A 23,060-nucleotide genomic window follows, 5' to 3' on the forward strand; every position below is an offset into this window, starting at 1 on the left:
TGACCCACACCTGCAAGGGGCGCAGTGAGAGGAGTCCCAGGGGGACGACCGCTGATGCAGCTGTCAATTTTCCCAGCAGCTGGAGAAACAGACCATATGTCAACCTTACACCTTTCCGAACACGTGAGACAAGGTTGAGAATGTCGTCCACCCTCTGTGGGGAAGGAAAGGCCTTCATCATCACCGAGTCGAGGACAACCCCGATGAACACGACCCGTTGACTGGGAACTAAACAGCTCTTTGCAAAATTCACAGTAAGACCCAACTGGTTCACATGGGTCAAAAGACACGTTGTGTCGCGAATGGCCTGCTCGCGAGTCGCGGAGCATATGAGCCAGTCGTCCAAGTATGGCAGAATACGAACGCCCTTGCTCTGCAGCGGCGAAAGTGCTGCCGCAATGCATCTGGTGAAGATGCGAGGGGCGAGTGAGAGTCCGAAGGGGAGAACACGGAACTGGTACGCCCGTCCCTTGAAGGCAAAACGAAGGAACTGTCTGTGGTGCGGTGCAACTGGCACATGAAAATAGGCATCCTTCAGATCGATGCTTGTGAACCAATCTCCCTCTGAGACCACCTGAAGAACGTCTGCTGTGCGAAGCATATGAAAACGAAGAACCTTTATGAACTGGTTCAGTCGTCTGAGATCGAGGATGGGGCGAAAACCCCCGTCCTTCTTCGGAACAAGGAAATAAGTCGAATAGAACCCTCTCATTCGATCTGAACTTTTTACACACTCGATGGCGCCTTTCTCCAGAAGCACCGAAATCTCCCGTTCGAGAGCCAGAGACCTTAGGGGGTCCTTGACCACAGTCATTCTGACCCCGCTGAACTTGGGGGGTCGACGCCTGAACTGAACACTGTAACCCTTGGAAAGAGTCAACAACACCCAAGGGTCTGAGGTCAGGGCCTCCCACTGGCCTAGATGTTGTGGGGAGAAACGGCTGGCGCCCGGATCTAGGCAGTCAGGTCCGACCCCCGCGGCCTCTGGGCAGCTTGGGGTTTCGGTCCGCAGGTGGACCGTACCTGGGCGCCCTGTCTTTAGGCGCCCGAAAGGCAGGCTGCTGAGGGGCCCTATGGAAGCGGCCCTGCTGGGACGCGGGGCGGCCGGCTCTTGATTCACCCTGAACATTGGCCGCAGAGCGGGGAGCACTAGCGTGCCTTGGTCTAGGCAATGGTGCCTGGCGTAAGTCAGCAAACTGTTGCTTAACTTTATTCACCTGCACACTGCGCTCCAAAGCCTGCTGGGCCGCAGGTCCAAACATCTGGCCTGGAATGACAGGTAGCGTGCGGAGTGTCTTCCTACATGCTTCCGACAAGGGGGACTGGGCAAGCCACACTTGGCGCCGCGCCAAGGTCAAGGTGGACATCAGTCTCCCAAGCTCTCTGGTCATGAAGGCAAACGCCTGGAGTGAAGCATCACTGAGGCCTTGTGCCTGAGCATCTGCTCCAGCAGTCTGGAGAGTCTGTGACAGAGCCAGAACCAGGTGGGAAAGGGAGTTACCAATACGCCCCATCCGAGCCGCTATATCATAGCTCTTAGTAAGGAGGTCATCAGTTATCCTACACTGTGGGCGTGGACAACGGGCATCAGGTCTGAGAGCTTCATCAGGAGACACTATCAGAGAAGCGATTGAGGCATCAACGGTAGGCATCTGATCCAGACCATATTGGTCGGCGTCCCTCATGGCAGCCAGAGCTCTGCAGTCACTTGGCAGGTGAAGGAAAGTCTTGGGGTCTGGCCAACATCTCTGAAGTTCAGTGATGTATGGCTCAGAGGGTGGAACCCTGAAGGAAGATGGTTGAGGGGCATGTTTGAAGAAAGCATTAGAGGGAGCAGCCTCCACAGGGGCAGTATCTAACCCAAGCCGAGAGATGGCCAGTTGGATGGCCTGTTTAACTGTAGAAAGACTGGCCTCAGCGTCCCTCAACGAGTCTGCACCCGACTCATGAGAGTCTGTCACAGAGGGAGGGGGGGATCCTCCCTCCAGTTCCTCCTGTCCCCCTGCTTCATCGTCAGTAAAAAGATTCCCAGAGGCCGCAATAGAGAGCGTGTCCTCGTCTTGCTGGCTAGCCACCTGGGGCAAAGAAGCTAGGCTATCACCCTCAGCGTAGCTCCGTGATGGCCTTTCAAGCGGTGGTTCTGAGGCAGCGGTGCAAGCATCCGAGGGACCACCAGTCTGCAGACTAAGGAGGAGGGCCTTAATCTGGGCAAACTCAGAGGCCAAAGTGTCCACTTTAAGGGCCAAGGGTTCATCGCCTGTCCGTTTCTTCTTAGTGACGGGGGCATCGTCATGTGTGTGTCCGCGGCGCTTGGGGCCGCCGGAAGGGGGTAACCCAGCCCCAGCAAAGCTTTTATCAAGTTTAGCCAACCTCGCAGTCCTTTCTGCTAATGGCATGCAGGTGCAATTAATGCAAGCGCCTTCAGTCAGTGCTTGCTTAAGGTGTTCAATGCCGAGACACGAAGGGCATTTGTCATGGCCATCCTCTGGGCTCAGAGGAGCCATGCAGGAGGTGCAAACACACAACATAGCTACAGAGGCTGTAGTATGGCAGTTGAGCGGGAACACTCAATACAGTCCACAATAAATCAGCAAGTGACGCCGAAAGGTGAGCGGTGTAGCTGCAGGGCGAGAACACCCAGCTACAACCAGCCCAGCACCGTGTCACAGTGAAAAAATAGCACCAGCGGGTAGCGGCGCTGCAGCAGAGCGAGTAACACTCGGCTACGAGTCCGTCAACCCAGCACCTGTAGTGCGTGAAGCCGAAGTTGTAGCAACAGAGCGAGAAACACTCCGCTACAAACAAGCTAACGATGTAGCAACAGAGCGAAAAAACTCCGCTAGCCCGACCGGAGACTTTTTTTTTTTTTTTTTTTTTTTTTTAAATAATTTTTAGCACCGTAGGTAGTGTTTGCTAACCACCGAAACAGCCGTTAGGGAGGAGAAAAACACCTCACGAGGGCAGCAGTAGCAGGAAGCTAGATGGCTAACAAACGAGGTAATCAACCCAGCTGAGCGGAGGCACTTAGCGGGGATGAAGCACGCCCGCCGGCGATGAAAAACAAGCTACTTACCTGTCGCAGTCCGAGCAGTGGTCGGATATGCACAGCGGGGATGAGCGCCGGATACGCAGCCTCTGGAGGACGAAACCGTAGCTCCAACCGGTCGTGGTTACGAGGCTACTGGCGTATGCGGCAAGCTAACAACAACAACAACCTGTGTGTGCGCTAAGGCGAGAAGATGAAAAGGAGACGATTTCTGGGTGCCTGCCCCTTTTATCAGGTCGCTTACGTCACCCAGGTCACATGACTTTGTTGGTATTATGTCTCGATCTGCGCATGCGCGTGATGCTTATCCAGGTATTTCATACCGTCTCTGGCGGTCAGGAAGAATGAAATAGAACTCCAGTTGCACCATGATGTTGAAATAAATAAGCTTCTAAAATGAACTTAAGGCTCATGCCTGTTTACAATCAAATAGGCACCAGTGAGTAACTTGGATTCAGTGTAGAAATGGTCCTGCTAATGGTCAGATGTGCACCTCAGGTCTCTCTCTGGTGTGTGTGTGTGTGTGTGTGTGTGTGTGTGTGTGTGTGTGTGTGTGTGTGTGTGTGTGTGTGTGTGTGTGTGTGTGTGCGTGCGTGCGTGTGCGTGTGTGTGTGTGTGTGTGTGTGTAGACTTACGTCCTCTGGAGCCACGGGAAGGACGTCGGTACTTTCCAAAACCTCGATCTCCTCTCCCTCCGCGTTCGCCGCTACCGCCGGAGAGGAGTTCACAGGCGCCTCCCGGGTTCCGCCCGTCATCCTGGGGCTGCTTCTCTCCATAACACCCGCGGAGAGCAGCGACTTGGTCCTCAGGAATGACTCCACATACTGTAGTTTACAGTCCCATCTCGCTCCCCAAATATGCGTCAGCAACGACAGGAGGTGGAAAAGCCGAGCATCATGCTCGTTTACGCTTCTCTTCAAGTCTCTTTCTTCTTTCTTTTCAACAGTCGGATCAGTGCAAGTGAAATGTCAAATGTCGCTATTTAAAAGGTGCGTGCATCTACTCCAGTGAACCCCAGCGCGCTTCCACATACAGCGGGCGAACAAGTCTTCATCTGCAGAGGAAAAAGTTGATGTGCTGATAGTTCAGAATTAGTTTCTGGGGGTGCACGCTCCTTTTGCGGTGTCACACCATCGTCCACCAGGTCGTTCGTCAGCGGGGACAGAGGTTTACACGGCTGGAGAGAGACCTGGAGCCAGGCAGCGGTCCAAGTTTGTGAGGCACATTAGCAGCGCGAGTCTTTTCACTTTGAGAGATGCGGTGGCGCGGGCAGCGGCAGCGGCGGAGCACAGGTCCATCTGAAAGAAATCATGACATCATCAAATACTGACAACATGAAATGCAGGGATGACAAACCGAGGCTGGGTGACGCACAAGACTCATATGGCTTCCCCCCGTCCAGGTGAGGCACGGTGAAACTCCCCGACTTCAGCTGCGTGGGCACAGTCACATGGCTTCGAAAAGAAAAAGTCCCGGCAAGTGCCAGTGATTTTATGGTGCGTCACGATACCTGGCACGCAGCGCCGCGCTGGGGACAACCGTCTCTGCCCGCGTGCCTTCTCCGCCGCGTGCCGGCAGGGAGCCTCAAAGGGTGGGAGGGGAGGAAGACACCGACCGCCTCCGCTGGGATGGTTGGTTCAGCTCCAGGAGGAGACGCCGGCACTCTTCTTCAGCCGCATGCGTCTTTTACTGGCACAAAAAGAGATGGAGAGAGAGAGAGAGAGAGAGAGAGAGAGAGAGAGAGAGAGAGAGAGGCTGGGGGCGGAGAGAGGGGAGGCAGGGAGGGAGAGGTTTGGCCCGCGGTGAGGAGGGATCACCAGACGCTGCTGTTGAGGGGTTTCGAGGAACTCCGGGTCCCAGGATGAACAGCTGGCTGTCACTCTGCCACTGGCTGAGTGGGTGGAGGTCGGTAGGTCACTTGTGCCTGACGATGTCGTTGTATAATGATATGCTAATTCACCACACCAACATCAAACGCACAATACATGTAAAATGGTTAATTATTATAATTCATTATAGATAAGGTACCAGGTGAAAATTCATTTCCCCAGGTGTATCCCCTTTTTGATGATGAACGTCATGAAGTCATTAGTACCAACCCTTTTTTAATTAAACGCGTGCAATATTTGCAATTTGTTTGGATAGTCAAAATCTAACACTTACAATCGAACAAGCAGTTTATATCAGGATTCTACAGTTTGGGGTTATACTTTTTATTATTCAGAGAGTATTCACTCATACTCATGGACAGCTTGCAATTTGAAGTTTGAAGTTAAATTTAATTTCTGAAGCCACTGTATCATCACTCGGAGATTCCAGAGACTGATGGAACAAATAGACACCCTGTGGTTGTTTTTGTATAGAATTGTAAAAGTTGCATCAGTCGCTAATGTCCAATCAGGATGTTGCTGTGTAAGTGGCAGATCAATATAATGCTATTCTTAGTGGGTCAGAGGTGTTAGAGGTGAGTGACTCAAATTAATCATTGCACAATCTATCAGTCTAGCATGTTTCCCCATCCCTAATCAATACTTAAAAGCAGAACAAATGTGATCAACACTGATGGCTCTTAAAAAGGGCTGTAAAATGCATAATAAGTTTGTTCAAATATCTATGTGTATACCAATTATTTCTGCCGCAGTGGCATAATTTTTCACTGGCAGTCATTCACTTTTAATGTACTCTCATCTCATGTTATAAATACTAATGGATCTTGTGCCACAAAAACAGCTTTCATACATTTTGAAATTACTTGCTTTCAAAGCTCAGAAAGGAGGGAGTGCCCACGCTTGTAAATTCCAGGTTGTGAATAGAAATTGTCCCCTCCAGGTTCGCTGCTACAATCACCCAAATGATGGGGCCCCATTGCAGACAAACACCTGCCTATTAACTCAACAGACATCAAACAGGCCTAATAGTTGGGTGGAAGCCATGTATGAGGAGGAATTATGTGATGGCGGTGTGGTCTGCAGTGGGTTGATCAGGATCCCTCTCATGAAACTCCCCCAGGTACATTGTGTGGTAGTATTGCCATGGAAACAATACAGACATCTGATAGGCTATTTGTAACCCTGGGGGTCTTTTCCGGACTCCTACACAGCAGAGTTGGGTTAAAGTTGGAGTCTGTTGTGTTGTTAAATAAAGGCCCAGCAGCTATATGCATCAGTGGTCAGAGGCTGGCAAACCCACAGTCAAGTGTTTGGATTCTGTATTTACATGTGGAACAAGTTTTATGGAATTTTCTTAACTTATTTTGTCATAGCCCAGAATTAAATATTAACAGCCTCAAAATAAGCTTCCTCTGCTTCTGGATGAGGGACTGGACTGCTGGTCTGCTACACATTCATTATATAATAAAAAAGGACTTAAAGGCACAGAATGTATTGTGATTTGCATATGCAGTCTGTGTCTTATGAGCATACACTTGCCCAGCTTCTACTTCATCACAATTAACACAACTCTTCTTTTTTTTCAACTGTTCCAGGAAATCCAGAAATAACCAGGGTGTAACTGCACCAAGCAACTGTGTATGGAGAAAATACCACACATCCTGGAGGTTTTTTACATGGTAACAGCTGCACAATCTAAATTTTCTTTACCAAAATTTCTCATTTGGGTCCCACAGATGACAAAACATCAGCTATGAAGTAAATAAATCAATGCTCAAATAAACATTGTCACAATCTCTCTTGGGCAGATCTTTAATATTGTAGAGGAATGAGGGGAATTATTGTCTCATTAGCTACAGGCACCCTGGGAATTTCCATGAAAAGCAGCTAATTGGACAAAGTAAGCATTGACGTGGCTTGGTTTCACAAGTCATGCGCTAACATCTGCTGAGGCGCTGTAACATGAGAGGCAGAGAGGGATGACAGAGGAGGATTGGGGAATGAGGGAAGAGGGTGTGAAGAAAAAAAGGAGCGAAGTCGACGAGATATACAGCAAGAGAAACACCTGCTAGGTTGTGGGAGAACTCAGCTCATGTATAAATTAACAGCTGAGGAGGACTGCGTTCGTTTGACACGAGCTGCTTGCAGGCACTAACTGCTTTCACCGTTCCCAGATTTGACTTAGCCCAAAAAGTGAACTATCAACCTTCTGCCATTTTCTAAATGTCTTCAGATTTTAAACTGGGTGTTTCTCACAGTTAATTCTACCATTTTATATTGTTTGTTCATACAATAGAGCTGTCAGTCTTTACCTCTGCTTTCAGTAGCAGATGCTTAATGTTTAAACCATTCATTTTTATAACCATTATTAGAAAACAGATTCTTCAGCTAGTTATAAGTTCTCCATCTATTATTTTTAGCTGGCTGTTTTAATCTCTGCTGGTTTGCTAACTTTTAAGACGCCCTCAATTTCAACACCTCCTACTTTGTAGTTGCTGGATCGATAGGCTATGTTGACAGTTTATATCAAAGTTGATTGCCCCTTTTCCCCTGTAATTGAGCCATTAGCACTGTTTTCACACCCTCTAGAAACTGAAGAACGAATGTTTGGGAATTACTGCTTAACTGTCCCGTTTGTGTTCAGCACACACCCAGTCCTTTAGATTACATTACTGATATCTACGCAAGGTAAGCTGTAATCACAGGGACTTCATTTTCACGGTTAAATGGGAGCCGTCATGCAGCACAGTGTCTGGCTGTCTCACATAATTATAGACACTCATTAGTGAGAGAATCAGCGGTGCTTTAAATGTCCTGAGAAAGCAGCTGCAGCAGTCTATTCTGCGTCATCTATCCAAATGTGACTAGAACTAACGTATGGGCCTTTTAGAGTTTCTTGGCCCAGAGCAGTGCTTGACTTAACACGGTTTTGGATTGTGCTCTTAAAAACTGTTGGTAAGGGACTTCTTCTGAAATGAAGTCTGGAGGAAAATGAGAAGTCAAGGTCAAGACTGAGTAAACCATCCACATTCCCCATGAAGTCATTTCATGTATGTTCCTGATGCTTCAAACACCAATATGATTGCAAAAGCTGACAACTTAACAATCAAATGTCTTATTTACATCCATGTTTGCAACCTGTGCATGAACCGTAGTGCATTTTGGGCCTTTTTTCTGAAACATGTTCTAAGAAAATAGATAAATAAGGCAAAACTGAATTCTGGAGTTGAAAATACGATATTAAAAAAAAAAAAATTTTACATTCAGTTGGAAGAATTTAAAACTTTATATTATTAACTTTATTTTGAATCTGGCAAAATAAAATTTGTGGCATCAATCCATTCTTAGCCACCAAAAACCCACAGCATTAAAGTAATTAAGTGATGATTTAGTTAAGTTCATTAATCATGATTTCCATTATGTACCTAATGAAAAAGTTTCCATTTGAGAAGGGCCCGTTTGGTGAATAGCAAAATGGGTTTAGTGGATGATACTCTCTTGTTCATATCTTTGTAGTGTGCTGATAGGACAATGCAATAGTCATCAATAGTGTCTGGTCTGGTCAACTATATGTCTGTCTGTGTTCTTCAAATGCATAATTTCCTGTATACTGAGAAGACTCACCTCACTCAATGTCCCTGTCACTTCAACCTGAGCTCTCCCTGGTCCATATACTCCCTTCAGACTGGCTCTTTATGAAAACTGGCGAACTCATCTATACACATGAAGAGGCGAGTCAGTTTCACATGCATACTGAACATGGACACAACTTGTTATTTTAAACAATACTGCCCTCTTGTGTCTTAGTAAATACACTTCTCATATCCATCCATCCAACCATCCATCCATCCATTGTCTGTACTGCTCATCTGTGAAGGGCTGTGGGGAGCTGGAGCCAATTCCTACTCTCATATAGGGAAAGGCAAGGTACATCCTGGACAGGTCACCAGTCTACCATGGAGCTGTCACACAAAGACAAATGACATTCACACACTGACATTCACACCTACAGGAAATGTATTGTCACCGATCAACCTAATGTGGATCTCTGTACTGTGGAAGGAAGCTGGGGAACCTGGAGAAACCCACACAAGCACAGGGAGAACACGACAAGTCCACCAAGCATCAAACCCAGGACCTTCTTGCTGTGAGGCAACAGTGTCATTCACTGTACTGCCATGCTGCATCTTGCTCATTAAAAGGCATCTGACCATCACCCACAAAGCCGTCTGTGGGTTAGTGCTATTCAGAGATACACACACACACACACACAAAAAGAAAATTTCCTCAAGTCATGAAAGAATATTTAAATCTCTTGGTAAAAAGAATAAATTTCATTAGCCCAGATGTAATAGACATAATTATTTATTGTAAACTTTTGGAAAGGCAGGACTGAGTGAACACATCAAACTGAACCTTGTGGCAAGCAGTTGCAGTTATATGGAAATTAACATTATTGCATGTTCTGTGACCAGGAGAGCTGACAGGGAATCAAAACAAGGATCAAATGATCGTCAAACTTCACTATGACTCAACTATCCTCAGTTCAGCACTCTCAACAACAACCCTGGATTATTCAGAGCTAGCAAACAATAAAGAGAAGTTGGCTTTTTTATTGTAAAGGAAATCCTAAAATACTGGAATGTAGTTGGAAATTCTGAAGCATGCAAACACAAAATGTACAGGATGGTCTGTACACCATAGATTTTGTTGCAGACGCACACGCACACTCGCACACACACACACACACACACACACACACACACACACGTAAAGACGAAGAGAGAGGATGGATAGCCTTAATTCCACACATTCACATACACCGATGAAACACTAACATGCTCAGATGTACAAACATAAAAAAAAGAAGAAAAAAAAAAACTTGCATCCAAGCGTTTGGCCATGAAAGACAAACCAATGTTTTGTCAATTTGGGTAATCAATGCTAATGTTTGTGCAAGTTCATGACCTGGCTATTAGTGTGAGTCAGACATGGCTCTTCTGGACAAACAATTGTACTGTCTACTATGTTATATACATTATTTACACATTGTTCAGTCTAATGAAAGCATCAGTTCTTCTGCATATCTCACACACTGCAGTCCCTATTACAAGTGACACCAAGGTTGTTCATTATTTCAACCAGCAAGCAACCAAAAAATAGCTATATTTGTGACTCACTCATATGTATCTCACTACAGCTCACCAGCAGTTTACCATACTTTTTATATAAATATAAATATATTACTTTACTTTGCAAATACTTGCAGACAGATTAACCAAATTAGCAATTTTGGTATAAAATTAAATATTTTTCTCTTCTTCTTCCCCAAGAAGAGAAAATTACAATGGAATGAAAATGCAAAAAAAGATGTTTGCTAAAGTAAATTAGCACATATTTTCTTCCCCGAAAAACAAAATACATTTTTCTCTATTAAACTACAAAACCATGACTGATTTTCCAGAATGTTTTTATTTATTTAATGTGAATGGGAAAACCTAATGTTATGACTGATCAAAATAGCCTTATATGTACCATGGGTAAAAGGAGGTTGGACCAAAATGCCCAATGATCACCGTGGTTTGAGCAGCACTCTGTACATGGTGAAGCCCAGCACTGCGAACACTGTGGCCCCGACACTCGCTCTGAGCCAGAAGGTTGAGCTGGCCAGGTCTGCTTGGCTGACATGTCTGTTAAACAGAGAGGGTGAAGACAGATAAATACACAGACATAGTGAAGGGAAGGATGGTAATCAATAAAGAGATAAGGTTGAAAATAGAGATGACAAAGAAAAGTATGAAAATAACCTAGTTAGACAGATTTTCTACCTCATAAATTACTAAACGGAGCAGCACTGACTCTGCACAATCTACTGCATCATCTACAACTATTTCTCTTAACTAAAAACTATCCAGTTTGAAACAAAGGTGATGAAGTGCCAGGAGCAAGAAGTGTTGCTAAAAAAGATGAGGTGAAAACACATTAAACATGAGGGAAATAAGGATGATGTGACGACAGAACAGTGATAAAGTTTCTAAATATGGAGATGCTGAAACAAAAGCGAATCAAATAGATGAGAGACGTGCAGGATTATAGAAATGACACGAGACAACAAGACTACTTATGAGCTATGACAGCTCTGTTAGATGAGACGGCTGAGGAACAGTGACATGAGCAATGGAGACAACAAGAGGTAAGTTGACACCAACCCAATGGGATTTAAATCAAAATCAGTCAGAGCTTGCAAGCAACGTCAAGATTAAGAAAGGTGAATAAGGAAGATGCAGAAACCAGAAAGGATCGTTGAAGGAAAAGGACAAAAATCAAAGGACTCAAAGGAAATGTGCCAGGAAAAAGATGTTCTAATGAGAGAGAAGTACAAAAAATGCATGTTTCAAAAAAGCATTACAAAATGAGATTAAGCAAATCTGTTGGAAGGTGGTGTCAACAAGAGAGTAAAATAGAAAAAAGAAAAAATAACTGATAAAAAGCAGTATGCTGTGATGATGGTAAGATGTCATAGAAATAAAAAGACTTTGTAAGAAGTAAAGAGGACCTTCTAAGTACGACAGCGTAGAGTTTGGCCCTGACCGTCTGCAGCAGCTCAGAGTTGAGGAAGTTCTGACACAAGCAGAAGGTGCACCGGTTACAAGTGCACATGCAGCGCAGCCGGGCATGGCTGAGGAGAGATTTGGGGAGAACACACCCACACAAAAAACACACACGCAGTGGGTTTAGAAACATACCCCAACATATAGGACACATGCAAAACACACAAAGGGAAGAGAAAAACAGAGAAAAAGAGTTGAAAGATGCCTCCACCATTACAAGAGTCCAATGTGGCTCATCACATCAGAGCCAGGTCCGTAAAGAGAAGCTGGAATTTTTCCACTGTGGGATATTGAGGCAAATGAGGAAATTCAATACACTAATCAATGAAGAGAAAGTGGATGAGAAAATATGTCTTTGTTATGTGGATGAAAAACCTTTTAAATACAATTTATGTTCTGTGTACCCAAAAGAGACAATGTAGTTACTGCATCAATGTGGCAAAAGTAAATTCAATAAACTGGGCTTGAGTTCAAAGTCTGCTATGATGTAATAATGTATCTGTTTAACTGTGTGATATGCAGACAGGTTATCTGTACTGACAACTTGACTGCAAGAGTGTGAGCCTCAGGGAGACATCAACATTAGCACTCCCCAGGGAGGCCCATTTACCTACAATGCAAAACACTGTGGCATCAGACGGAAAGTAACACATCCAAAGGGCAGTGAAGTGTATTAATGCATGTAGACTGGAGAACACGATGTCAGATACCGAGACGTGCAAAGAGTAGGAACGATCCCTGTGGGGAGCAAGGTTATACTGAGCAAGGAAAGGAAGATACACAGAGTGTGGATTTGTAACTGTAAACTATGCTCAGATGAATCCACTTGACCTGCTTCAGACAGATCATTTCAATCAGATATTTAAAGCTGTGATCAAAGCTAGCTGAGGATTTACAAAACTATTACTACTACTAGTACCAGCTACATAAGCAAACGTATAATACAGACCTTGTGTCAGAGGAAAAAGTTTCTAGTTTGTAGCAACAGTAAGCAAATTGTATTTCACTTTTACATGCACATGCTATTGGAAAAGAAGTAAACAATCTTCTCCTGGTGGGTGACAGCTTGTATTAACCATTGTGTCGCAACAGCAGTTACCCATTAGCTTGTAGATTTGCACCTTGTAAAAGTGATGATAACTTGATAACTTGCCAAGTTCTGTTATGATTTTGAAACATTTCAAATGAGAAAGTTGATAATAAAATAAATAAAAACATTTGCAATCATATGCTCTATCATTTTAACGGCACCAAAATCTGGATAAATAACATGAGACTTTTAAATTGCAGTTGTAGTAACCCTAACCATTGCTTGTGAACAAGAGTTGGGTGGAATTGATATAAACTTCAGCTATAAATACACATACATAAATTTAAATGATTTACTGATTGCAAAAAAAAAAAAAAAACTGGTGTAGTATTTGTATACATACGGGTACATGGCCATGGTGGTGAGTTTGGTGTAGATGTCTCTGTTTGGTGCTGCTGCTGTGCTACAGGTGAAGGACTGGGGAGGCGGCATCCTGTGCCTCCTGCAGAACTCCAGAGGACTGCAGCCGTACATCTGTTTGATCTCTGGCAGGTCTGACTTCGCTGCTATCATCATGCAGGGTGTCTTGCTGTCCATGAAGTATTGCTGAGGGAGGACCACAGGTTGATCAACGGTGATGTTTACATTATCGATTGAGTAAATATTTGTGTTTCAACAAAAGGCAAGCGAGTGAATACGTAGTCTTACCTTGAAGACTTTGGCGCAGTATTCGAAGGAGTAAGGGTTGCTGACATCATAGATCAGACAGACAATGTCACAGGCCATATCAGCGTCAGACAGGAAGTCAAAGTCAGGGAAGACTTCATGAAGCTGGACAGGAGAGGAGAGTTTGTCTTACAATCTACAGGGAACTTAAATAAAACAGTCTGTGCTGCACTATGTGGAGAGTTTCTGTGTGTGTTGGGCTTGGATATAGTCTCGCCAAAATATTGCCATGAATGACTGTTATATTTTTAATATCACAGTAATGAAGGTATACATGATCAGCAGTTTTTCCATGTGCAGGCACAATGTAAGGAAGTAAAGCAGTGCAATGAGAGTCAAACTTGCCAGCGGTGCAGAATGACAGAAGAAAAAAAATGAATGAAAAAAGATTCATATGAGAAAGAATGCATGAGGTGGGAAATATTGTCTACAGTATAGCAGATTCCATATCACTTAATACTGGCGCAGGCCTACTGCGTGTGAAACTTCAGATCAGCCAATGGCAACATAGATAGTGTGCAGCTGACCTGAGTAAACTAACACCATTTATATGACTAGTAGGCTAATGTCCATTATTGTGGGTTAACTGCTAAATGTGAAGATGAGCTAAAAGTAGGGGATACTGCAGAGCTGATATGTTTGGCATCATACCTGCACCTAAACACTCATGCAAAACCAGCTTTATTCAATTTCTGGGTATTACAATATTACATGCAAACACTACTGTGTTTGCACTTTTGCAAGCAAGCAATGCTGAGGCTTTTGTCGAGTAAGTACAAACGCTTGCTTGACAAAAGCACTAGATGAGCATGATAAGCAGCTTATATATACAGCCAGATAAGTACAGTCAGGCAGCCTTGGACTGGGCTGCCCTCAGTGGTTCATAGTTGACAACCTCAAAGACATTTATGGTGATACATATAGAATAGCATTAGTATTACTTTTGTATTGGATTTGAATAATGTACTGGTCTGACAATGCAAACGCCCAATACAAGAAAAGCCAGAGCAGACTGTCTACTGAGGGCACTCAGGTCTTTTGGAGTGCAGAGGTCACTACTGAGGACCTTGTTTGACCCTCTGATGGCATCAGCCCCTTGTCTGTTAGACTTTATAAACAACAATGCTCACACCTCTCATTTGAAATATCAGTGTATACTAAACTCTGCAATATCATAATTTGTTTATTTCACTTATTTTGTATGTATTTTTTTGTTTATTACATGTTCAACAAATGCAATTTATTTTTATTTTGTGAATTTCGTTTTTATGATAACTGCTTGTTTGCCAGTTGTTTTAGCGCTAGAAGAGTTTTCTCTCGACACAACTCATGATTGCAAAAATTACTGGTGAGTCAAATGTAATTGAAAATTTCAGGTATGCGATACTCACAAGAAGGTATTTCTCCTGACCGTAAACATATGTTGTGCTGATGGCATAGTAGGATCTGTGTTCTTCTTTAATTGTCTTTTGGAGCTGAGGGGAAGAGAAAAAGGGTCATAGGAGTTGGATGACAATGTGAGCGAAACTATGGTTCAAAACTATGGGGGGGAAGGTCAAAATGACTATATTACTGTAACACAATCCCATATTTGCAAGAAAGGCCAATGGGTTTTGTAGTATACAGTTTATTCTGTGACTAATCTAAAAAACTAAACACAAAAAATTTGTCCTGTAATATTTAGTGATACATTACTAATCAATCAAAAACATTTCCTTCTTGTCTTTTTGATTTTTTCTTTTTGAAGGGTAATGGAAGAGGAAACACAGGGAAATAGTGCAATATATTCAATGGCAAAATATGCATTAAAATGTTCACTACTGGATCTTGTGTTTGTTTTACCATGAGGTTTCTACCCAGGAACGCTTGGAGGAAACCACTTTTGCCGCTGCCAATGTCTCCAAAGACATTACAGCGGAAGACACTACGCTGGGTCTGCTTCTTCTGCAGGTCAATCTTCTTATCTCTGGTCACTGCAGGGGGCAAACCACACACAGACATCAGAGGATCAGTGAACACTGTTGCTGTATACAACACACGCCTGCAGTCAGTCATCAACAACAACAGTGTTGATGTGATGACCGAGTACATGACTGTTACATGAGTAAACAAGTTCAATGGTGTGCAAAGCATGTTACAATACCTGTGATTCCTGATGCATGGGACTCCTGCTCAGCAATTATTGAGTAACCAAGGTAACCCAAGTACTCCAGGCATCGTTGGACGTCAAGATATGTAGTTAGCCTGAACAAGAGTGAGTTGAAGGATAAAGTTGAAGAAAATTAAAAAAGGATGACCTATAGAGAAACCATCTTTTCGCCAAAGTCTGAAACTTTTAAACATCACACATGCATAGATGCTGTTCCGATCCAGCATTACCATTATCAACATCCACTCTTGTCATCATGAGCTCTGACCTCAGGTGTGAACAATCCCCAGTCACAGTGAGGACGCCATTTGAGATCACATCACATTCAGAGGTGGTCTGGACCACATGTGGGCTACCTACTCAATCGATGTCCTCCGCCACGGTCTAATTAGTGCTCTCAGAGTTTCATAATATTTTTAAATACACTGCTCAAAAAAATAAAGGGAACACTTAAACAACACATTGTAACTCCAAGTATATCACACCTGTGTGAAATCAACCTGGGATGATAATTTTAATTTACATTGATCATTTTTATGTTATTTTGTTCTCAACACACTACTATATATTGAATAACGATTTTAAACTGCAATATTTCATTAATTGCGATCTAAGGTGTGTTGTTTGTTCCCTTTATTTTTTTTGAGCAGTGTATTTTACCATTTCAAATGACTAAAAGCTCATTCCATTGTTTTGCTGTGAGCAGCTAAATTTATTTCCTCAACCTCTCTTTGCTCACACACACAAATAAATTCATCTGTCAGCTGGATTGGCTAGAAACAAAACACAAACCTATTTATTTGAATTTAAAGCCGGGATGTGATATCCGTTCACAACAAGCAGTCACTTCAGACACATTGTAATGCCAGGTGTGTGAACAGACGTATAGAGCTGTCTGCTTGTGATCGGATCACCCGAGACACTTGTTGATGCCAGGTCCGAGCAGGGCCATAATGGCTTTAAATTAATTAAACGCCTACTTACGTCCACTGGGAGAGATATCCCTGGTAGGTGATCCAGCCTTGGTCATTAGTGCAAACTGTGTTATTGACATCTGGACCCCAGGGCATGTAGGGGAAAACATCGAAAAGATCCTTCAGCTCCTCTGGTGACAAGGCACAGTCACGGTCCTGATAAGAGACACACAGTACGTTTACATGCAGAGCTTAATCGAGCTATGCTCAAAATTCGATTTTGGCGTCAAGTCGGACTTCTGTCCTTGTCTCAATATACATGCAACTGAGAAAACTGAGAAAATACTCCGACTAAGGTGTTTACATGACGGAGAAAATCGAATTCCAATCGCATTATCTGGGTGTCTTAATCAGAGTTCTCAACTCCGATTTCAGTCGGACTAAGGTGTTTACATGCACTTCAGTTGTCCAGTTATAGTCGGATTAAGGCAATAATTCGGTTTTTTCAAGTGTCATGTAAACGTACTGACTGACATTCAGGAAGTCGATCTATGCCAAAATACGGACTGGCAGGAAAAAGGCAGGAATTATCTCGAGTGGGATTTTAGAGGTGAATGTAAAGTGAATGAACTACACGCCCAGTAGATCACATCGCACAGATTATCAACCACTAGACAAACATTATGAAACAAAGCTCACACCCATACTAAACAGAGAGCAGATCTTGGCACAAGCTGCCACTTTCACTCTTCGACTTTCATTTGAACCTCGCAGGTAATGCTCCTGTCAATCCCTTCTCAGTGGCAAGAAGTTAATTCACGCCTCAGCAGATGGTCGGTGTTGGCTGTGGGAGTGTATTTTGGTTTTACACTGTGCTGCGTACTGAGCAGCTTCCTCTAAGTGCTTCTCTAGGGCAGAGGCTAATGTAAATAAAGAACCAGGTCTACGGGATTGTACCTTGTCATGTTTGTCAAAGACGCTCTGGAGGAAGAGGTAGGCATTGTGGTTGAGCTCTGTGGTGCAGTCTGGAGGAATTTTCAATCTAGGGAGAGTCAGATGAAAGTTCACAAAGTTCACAAACACAAGAACCACTGTGTGTTTTTTAAAAGGATAACTGTTATAATGGAATTAAGTCGGGGTCCCTCAGACATGTTAGCAGGTTCGGTGACAATGTGCATATTAATTCTACTCAATTTAAATCATCCTTCCTTGCTAAACTATAGTGTAATGCCAATTAGTATATGAATGAAACACTAACAATTTAAGTACAATGAGCAGAAACGAAAAGAAAACCACAATGTTACCCTAAGAAAATTAAGAATAGTGTGCACAAATGCATGGGGAGCCCGACACTGCATAGACAAAGAGAAATAATTTGATTAATCCTGAAAGGGGATAAAAAGATGCTACAGTCATTTAAAAAAATTAATTCTGGGACTCACGGTGGGAAGAGGTAGTCCTGATTTAACTCCAGGTCATCATCGTATCCAAATCTCCTCAGCACTGTCCAGGTTGTCTCATGGCGACCTCGCTGAATGAACAGGGTGTGGAGGAACAGGAAACCTGTGGGGTTACAGAAAACAGTCAGATATAATGTGACTGCAGTTCTGTTAGTTTATGTTTTAGAAAATAAAAAAAGAGATAAATCCACCTATTCTTACCTTTCAGAGTGAGTCCATTATCACTTACTCCATCATTCAAATTCTTCCTCACCACGTTTTTAACATCCTCTAATGCCTGAGGCTCTAATGGCGTATTGAAGCATGTCCGCTATGGGCAGCCAGATAAAAACATCAATGTGAGTCAAAACTTATGAGTGCAGGAATGGACTCAACCGTGTTATTGTTCACTTTATAGTTACTGTTAAAGTTGTCAACTACGCTATTGATCAGTTTACTTACCTGGAAGAAGTTGAGTTCGTTATCATTGAGAATCCCGTCATTGTCTAGGTCTGACACTTTGAAGATTCGAGTGAGAGCTTTCACACACAGAGGCTTCATCTGGAAAATCAAACGGGAAATCAAAAATTACTTCAACAAAAATATTTCATACGTATAATTTTGTTAAATTTCTGTTTACAGTATAAGAACATCATTCAGATAGTATGCTATTTAGTAGTTCTGTCAAATGTGGCTTCATATCGATTTTCAATGCAAGCCTTGATGTAAAACAAGCACAGAAGCAGAGCGTTGCTGAATTTGCTCAGGTGATTCTTGCTCTTACGTCTTTTTTCTCAGGACAGTAGAGGGGACCAGTGGGGTGCAGAACTGCTTTTTGGGCATAATAGAAGAGCTCTGAGATGTTCTTCAGATTCTTTGCTGAACACTAGACACAAGAAAAAGAAAAAAGGGAGTTGGTTATAAATGCAAGGATTTTCAATGCTGCAGTGCAGTGCTGGAAACAAACTGGATATAGCCTTGGAAAAAAAAAAAAACTTGCCAAGTGCAACCATGTGTGCACAAGAACTGTGTGGTCCTGTTTGATATATATCAGCAGTGACAACGTAGTTCTAAAGGTGCGCCCTGACAGGGGCATTACCTAGCTATCTTTATGTGTGTGGGTCTTGTACTGCATAGTGTGTGTGTGTGTGTGTGTGTGTGTGTGTGTGTGTGTGTGTGTGTGTGTGTGTGTGTGGTGTGTGTGTATGTGTGTGTGTGTGTGTGTGTGTGTGTGTGTGTGTGTGTGTGTGTGTGTGTGTAAGCTAAGTAAGGACCAGACAGGGTATTAACACACAGGATCTGTCTGCGCGACACGCCTGGTCTAATTAACCAGTCTGAAATAAAAACACAGGCGACTCCCTGTTTGAAGATAGTAGTCAGTGTTAAAGATGAACACAGGGTGAGGTCAACGGACAGTGAACGCGGAACAAACATGATCATAACTGAAGAATTGTCACACACTACTGGGTCATCTTACATGGACACGTCACATACAGCATTCATCATGATGTGGGCTTGAGTTAAGCTCCTGACCAGCATCAAGTATCAAATCCTCTTGTACTGCTGGCCCCTACTTTCACTTGGGTTACTGGATACAAGCTCAAAACTGAAAACATTATCTAAGCTGCCGCCGAGTTCTCCTGATTGACAGTCCCCACACAGTTCAAAATCACACAGCTGATGATGAGTGACAAATTGACACAGTGCATGCGACAAACACATGTTCAGTTTGGTTGCTAGTGCGAATAATAAACAAGCACATACAGTGACAAGCAAAGGCTGTTAAAGGCTTTACTATATGCAAAATACGATGGGTTATCGCACCATATTGCATATAGTAAAACATGGTAATCATAATCATATTCACTGTCATTATGTAGAAATTGATTTTATTGTATTTACAGATATTTGAAAGTTTTCTACTTTAACTTTAGTTCAGTGGACAAACAAAACTGTTCCTCTTGGCACCTACTAAGTTCAGTTTCCCCCTGATAGGTAATGCTGGACTGCTGTTTAGTTTCTTCCCCTCTTTATGTTTTGTTTATGAGTTGGTGTCAGCAGCAGGTATTCATTTCTGCTTTGTGTTTATCTGTTGTCTGGATCAAAAGCATTGCTGTTGTATGAAGGGTTATAACATCAATTGGGCAATAGGGACGTGACAATTACTTGTTTTCACAATTAATCGCGGTATTAACTCATTGAGTGTTGGGCAAATTAAGACTATAAGACTACATTTGATGATAATGCTTTGTTCCACTCACACAATTTCAATTCCTTTATTGTTTTACTACTGAAACACAGCTGCAACAGTAAACAGATTGGTCTCTCACCTCAACACAAGTCTCTATCTCACTGTACTGGTTCATTATGGGTAGTATGGTCTCCATGCTGCTGTGCTCCACCAGGTCCGACTTGTTGCCCACCAGGATCAGAGGAACCCTGGACACATCACCCCGGCATTGCATGAACACCAAAGTCACATCACAACAATTTAAAAGATAGTGGCTGTAAAATCGATAGTACTTCTCACTACTTCTTTGTATCTTTTCAATACTCTTCCCTCCCGTAACAGCAGTGAGTCATATCACAGTGAGGCTGAATGCGCTCATGTGAGCTGCAGCACTCACACTGCTGTTTGCTACAGTGAAACAATTGTGAGACATTTTCCACCCTGTGACTAATAGATCATCACTTCAAGTACTAGTAGAACATTTCTGCTACAGATAACGCTCTTTTGTATTCTTGCTGTGACACGCTGCTCATGGCCCAGTGGCATATTTCTACAGTCCATACCTGACATGACAAACAACACTCTGGACTATTCTTATACAAGTACACACCTGCTGTCCTTGTCCGTGTTCTCGGTAATGAGAGGGATCCAGTGGCTGGTGACCTACCCAGATGAAAACAAAGATAGAAACGATAAACACACACAAAGATCTTTGTTTTTGAGAGACAACACGCTAATTTATGAGTCACACAGTCTCATGTTTTAAGGTGGGGTGTTTAACTGTAATGCAAACTAATTATGGAAATGCTGGCAGCAGAGGTGCCTCACCTTTTCTATGGACTTCTTGTTGTTGACAGAGTAGACAATGCAAATTACATTTGCCTATAAAAGAGACCCACACAAATGTCCATTAGTTCCATCAGAGCTCAGCACTTCTCTCTGAGTGCAACTGAAATGTGTAGTGCTCTGACTAACCTTGGAGATTTCCTGAAACAGCTGCTCATCTGTCTGCTCTGCCTCTGTTGGAGGAAGACAAATGTACTACAGTTAAAACCTTAAAACTACGCTTACTCTTAGCCAGGCAACAAATGTATACTTGTGATGGAAATATTTGGAGTTTAAAAAGATTTAAACAGTCATGGCCTTCAGGTACCTGAATAGTCCACAATGTGTGTGGGAACCCTCTCTGGCGTGACATCTGCAGGTATGGTGATTTCCTCAGCTCGGTACGGCACCTGGTACAGACACAAGTGACACATTTAGTTATTGTTGACATATGTTTTACAACCGGCTAAATAGCTTCAATAACCCAGTTAAATCTGTGCCATTAAAGACCACAAAGCCAGATATTCCCCTCCAGGTGGAGAGGCATCATTCAGGTTACCAATATCTATAAAATACATTCTCCATACATACCACATCTGGAAACTCCTCGCTGACCAGAGACATGATGAGAGACGTCTTCCCCACCTTGGCTGTTGAGAGATGGAGAGATATGAGGTTTTTGTTTTGTTTTGATTGTGAAAAAAAAAACATCTTTACATGCTATTCAGGCCATGAGAATCAAATCAAAAGGTTCTGCGTGTGAACCACAGGTCCCACACTGGCTCTAGTTGCCCAAAGGATTTTTATTATTAAACAAGAGACCTGTGAAAATGTTCAATCAACTAATGTCCGTGAAGGTTCTCAGTCATCCAGGTCATCTTATTCTTGTGGAGTTGTAGTAAAAAAGCAACTGGAAGAGTTTAAGTCCAGTTGCTTTTTTACTACAACTACAAGAATCAATCAACTAATCTGTTAATAATACGGGGCTTAGAAGAGTAAGGGTGAAACAACCTAGTTTCCCAAAATAACTGAGCTCACTGTAGTTGAGTGCCAAGAAGTAGCATGAAAAAGAAAAGGAGTAGTAACTATGGACAAACATATTGACTTAACCTGTTTGGGGGATACTTCCTTCAATTCAATGATATTCCAATAATAATAATAAAAAAATAGGAGGATGTCACTTGGCATCTTTAAAGATATTTAAATAGAGATTTATATTAAAATAGCATCCATTTCATAAGCTTTGCTACAGGTAACTTAAGGGCATCTCTGCAGTGATTTCAAAGGTTGTCCTCAATGGCATCAGTGAGATAAGGTAATGCAAAATGTAATAAGAGAAGGCAACCGTTGTATTTTATGAGCTACTTGTTTTTCATTATTGATAGAAGATTCAGGATGAGCTGAAATGACCAGACACATAACCATCACCATGAGACTCTGGTGTGGTTGTCAGCATCACATGCCCAACTGGTAGCATCCAAGCAACGTCAGGTGAGCAGCACTAACGTGGTCTGACCCCCGTGCGCAGCCCAATATAACCTGTCCAGTAACTTACAAAATATAAACGACGGCTTTACTTACGCTCCCCCACTAATAATATCCTCACGTCCTTGCGCATCCTCTCCGGCGTCGACAACCAACTCCGCAAACCGGTTAGTGTGAACCATTTATGCTCCTCTCTGGATGAAGGGTACAGCCAGACAGCTCTGCTCGGCCTGGCTCGCTTGCTAACGGCTACGTCCGCATTTCGCTCCGGTTCGCACTGGTTCAGAAGAGACGGTGAACAGTCGTGGCAGGTTTGTACAACCAGTTAGATAACACCAAGGTTGTTTTCTTCCCCCCACTACTAAATTCTACCTCCCTGACACACTGCTATGCTGCTGCTGGCGCTACTGCTGCTGTGTCGAGCCAGCTAACCTACATACTAACTTGGCTGTTGCAGTCGGTCGCTAGCAGCGTGTTTCCACCACGCCCCTCCGGATTCAGCTGACTCTGAGGCTGGGCAAAGATCGTCAAGTGTTGAAAGAAAACTTTCAAGTCACCCACTTTCCTATCCTTGTAGTTCCCACCTCGACAGTCAACCATATACTCCGCTATAGGTACACATTGTAACTTAGAAAACAGACCGAAATCATAATTATTTTTTTTTAGACTTCCTAATTTCCTTGCTGCTTGCAAGCGCGATTACATTTTTTTTTACT

The 23,060-nt window shown here is 43.2% G+C and overlaps 2 protein-coding genes across 6 annotated transcripts in view; both read right to left on the minus strand.

Annotated features, from left to right (window-relative positions):
- rhbdl3 (rhomboid, veinlet-like 3 (Drosophila)) overlaps positions 1–4,741 on the minus strand; it is a 58,460-nt gene extending 53,719 nt beyond the window's left edge. The window contains exons 1-2 of one of the 4 annotated variants that reach the window (XM_085774646.1): positions 4,421–4,741; positions 3,682–4,344 (exon numbers count right to left, since the gene is read on the minus strand). In XM_085774646.1, coding sequence (XP_085630772.1) covers positions 3,682–3,822 — 141 coding nt within the window. In that variant the 5' untranslated portion in view covers positions 3,823–4,344; positions 4,421–4,741. Of the gene's footprint in view, positions 1–3,681 lie in introns of all 4 variants that reach the window. The other 3 variants (XM_085774625.1, XM_085774606.1, XM_085774615.1) reach the window with 3 other exon arrangements.
- A 4,543-nt stretch (positions 4,742–9,284) lies between these two features.
- On the minus strand, positions 9,285–22,827 carry rhot1b (ras homolog family member T1). 2 transcript variants are annotated; one of them, XM_085774659.1, is made up of 20 exons: positions 22,441–22,785; positions 21,451–21,509; positions 21,188–21,269; positions 21,010–21,053; positions 20,863–20,916; positions 20,645–20,697; positions 20,135–20,243; positions 18,589–18,690; positions 18,267–18,365; positions 18,027–18,135; positions 17,808–17,928; positions 17,323–17,407; positions 16,436–16,581; positions 15,446–15,546; positions 15,145–15,275; positions 14,694–14,777; positions 13,285–13,407; positions 12,980–13,182; positions 11,492–11,614; positions 9,285–10,625 (listed from the first exon to the last, which is right to left on the minus strand). In XM_085774659.1, the coding sequence occupies exons 1-20, from the start codon at positions 22,475–22,477 to the stop codon at positions 10,508–10,510; spliced, it is 1,983 nt and encodes a 660-aa protein (XP_085630785.1). In that variant the 5' UTR covers positions 22,478–22,785; the 3' UTR covers positions 9,285–10,507. The 2 variants fall into 2 exon arrangements, with proteins under 2 accessions (XP_085630785.1, XP_085630794.1); XM_085774668.1 differs by lacking the exon at positions 11,492–11,614 and having other exon boundaries at positions 22,441–22,827.
- Between the last annotated feature and the right edge of the window lie 233 nt (positions 22,828–23,060).

This window comes from Trachurus japonicus, chromosome 1 (assembly GCF_045865225.1).
Source record: "Trachurus japonicus isolate A0001 chromosome 1, Traja_1.0".
NCBI lineage: Eukaryota > Metazoa > Chordata > Actinopteri > Carangiformes > Carangidae > Trachurus > Trachurus japonicus.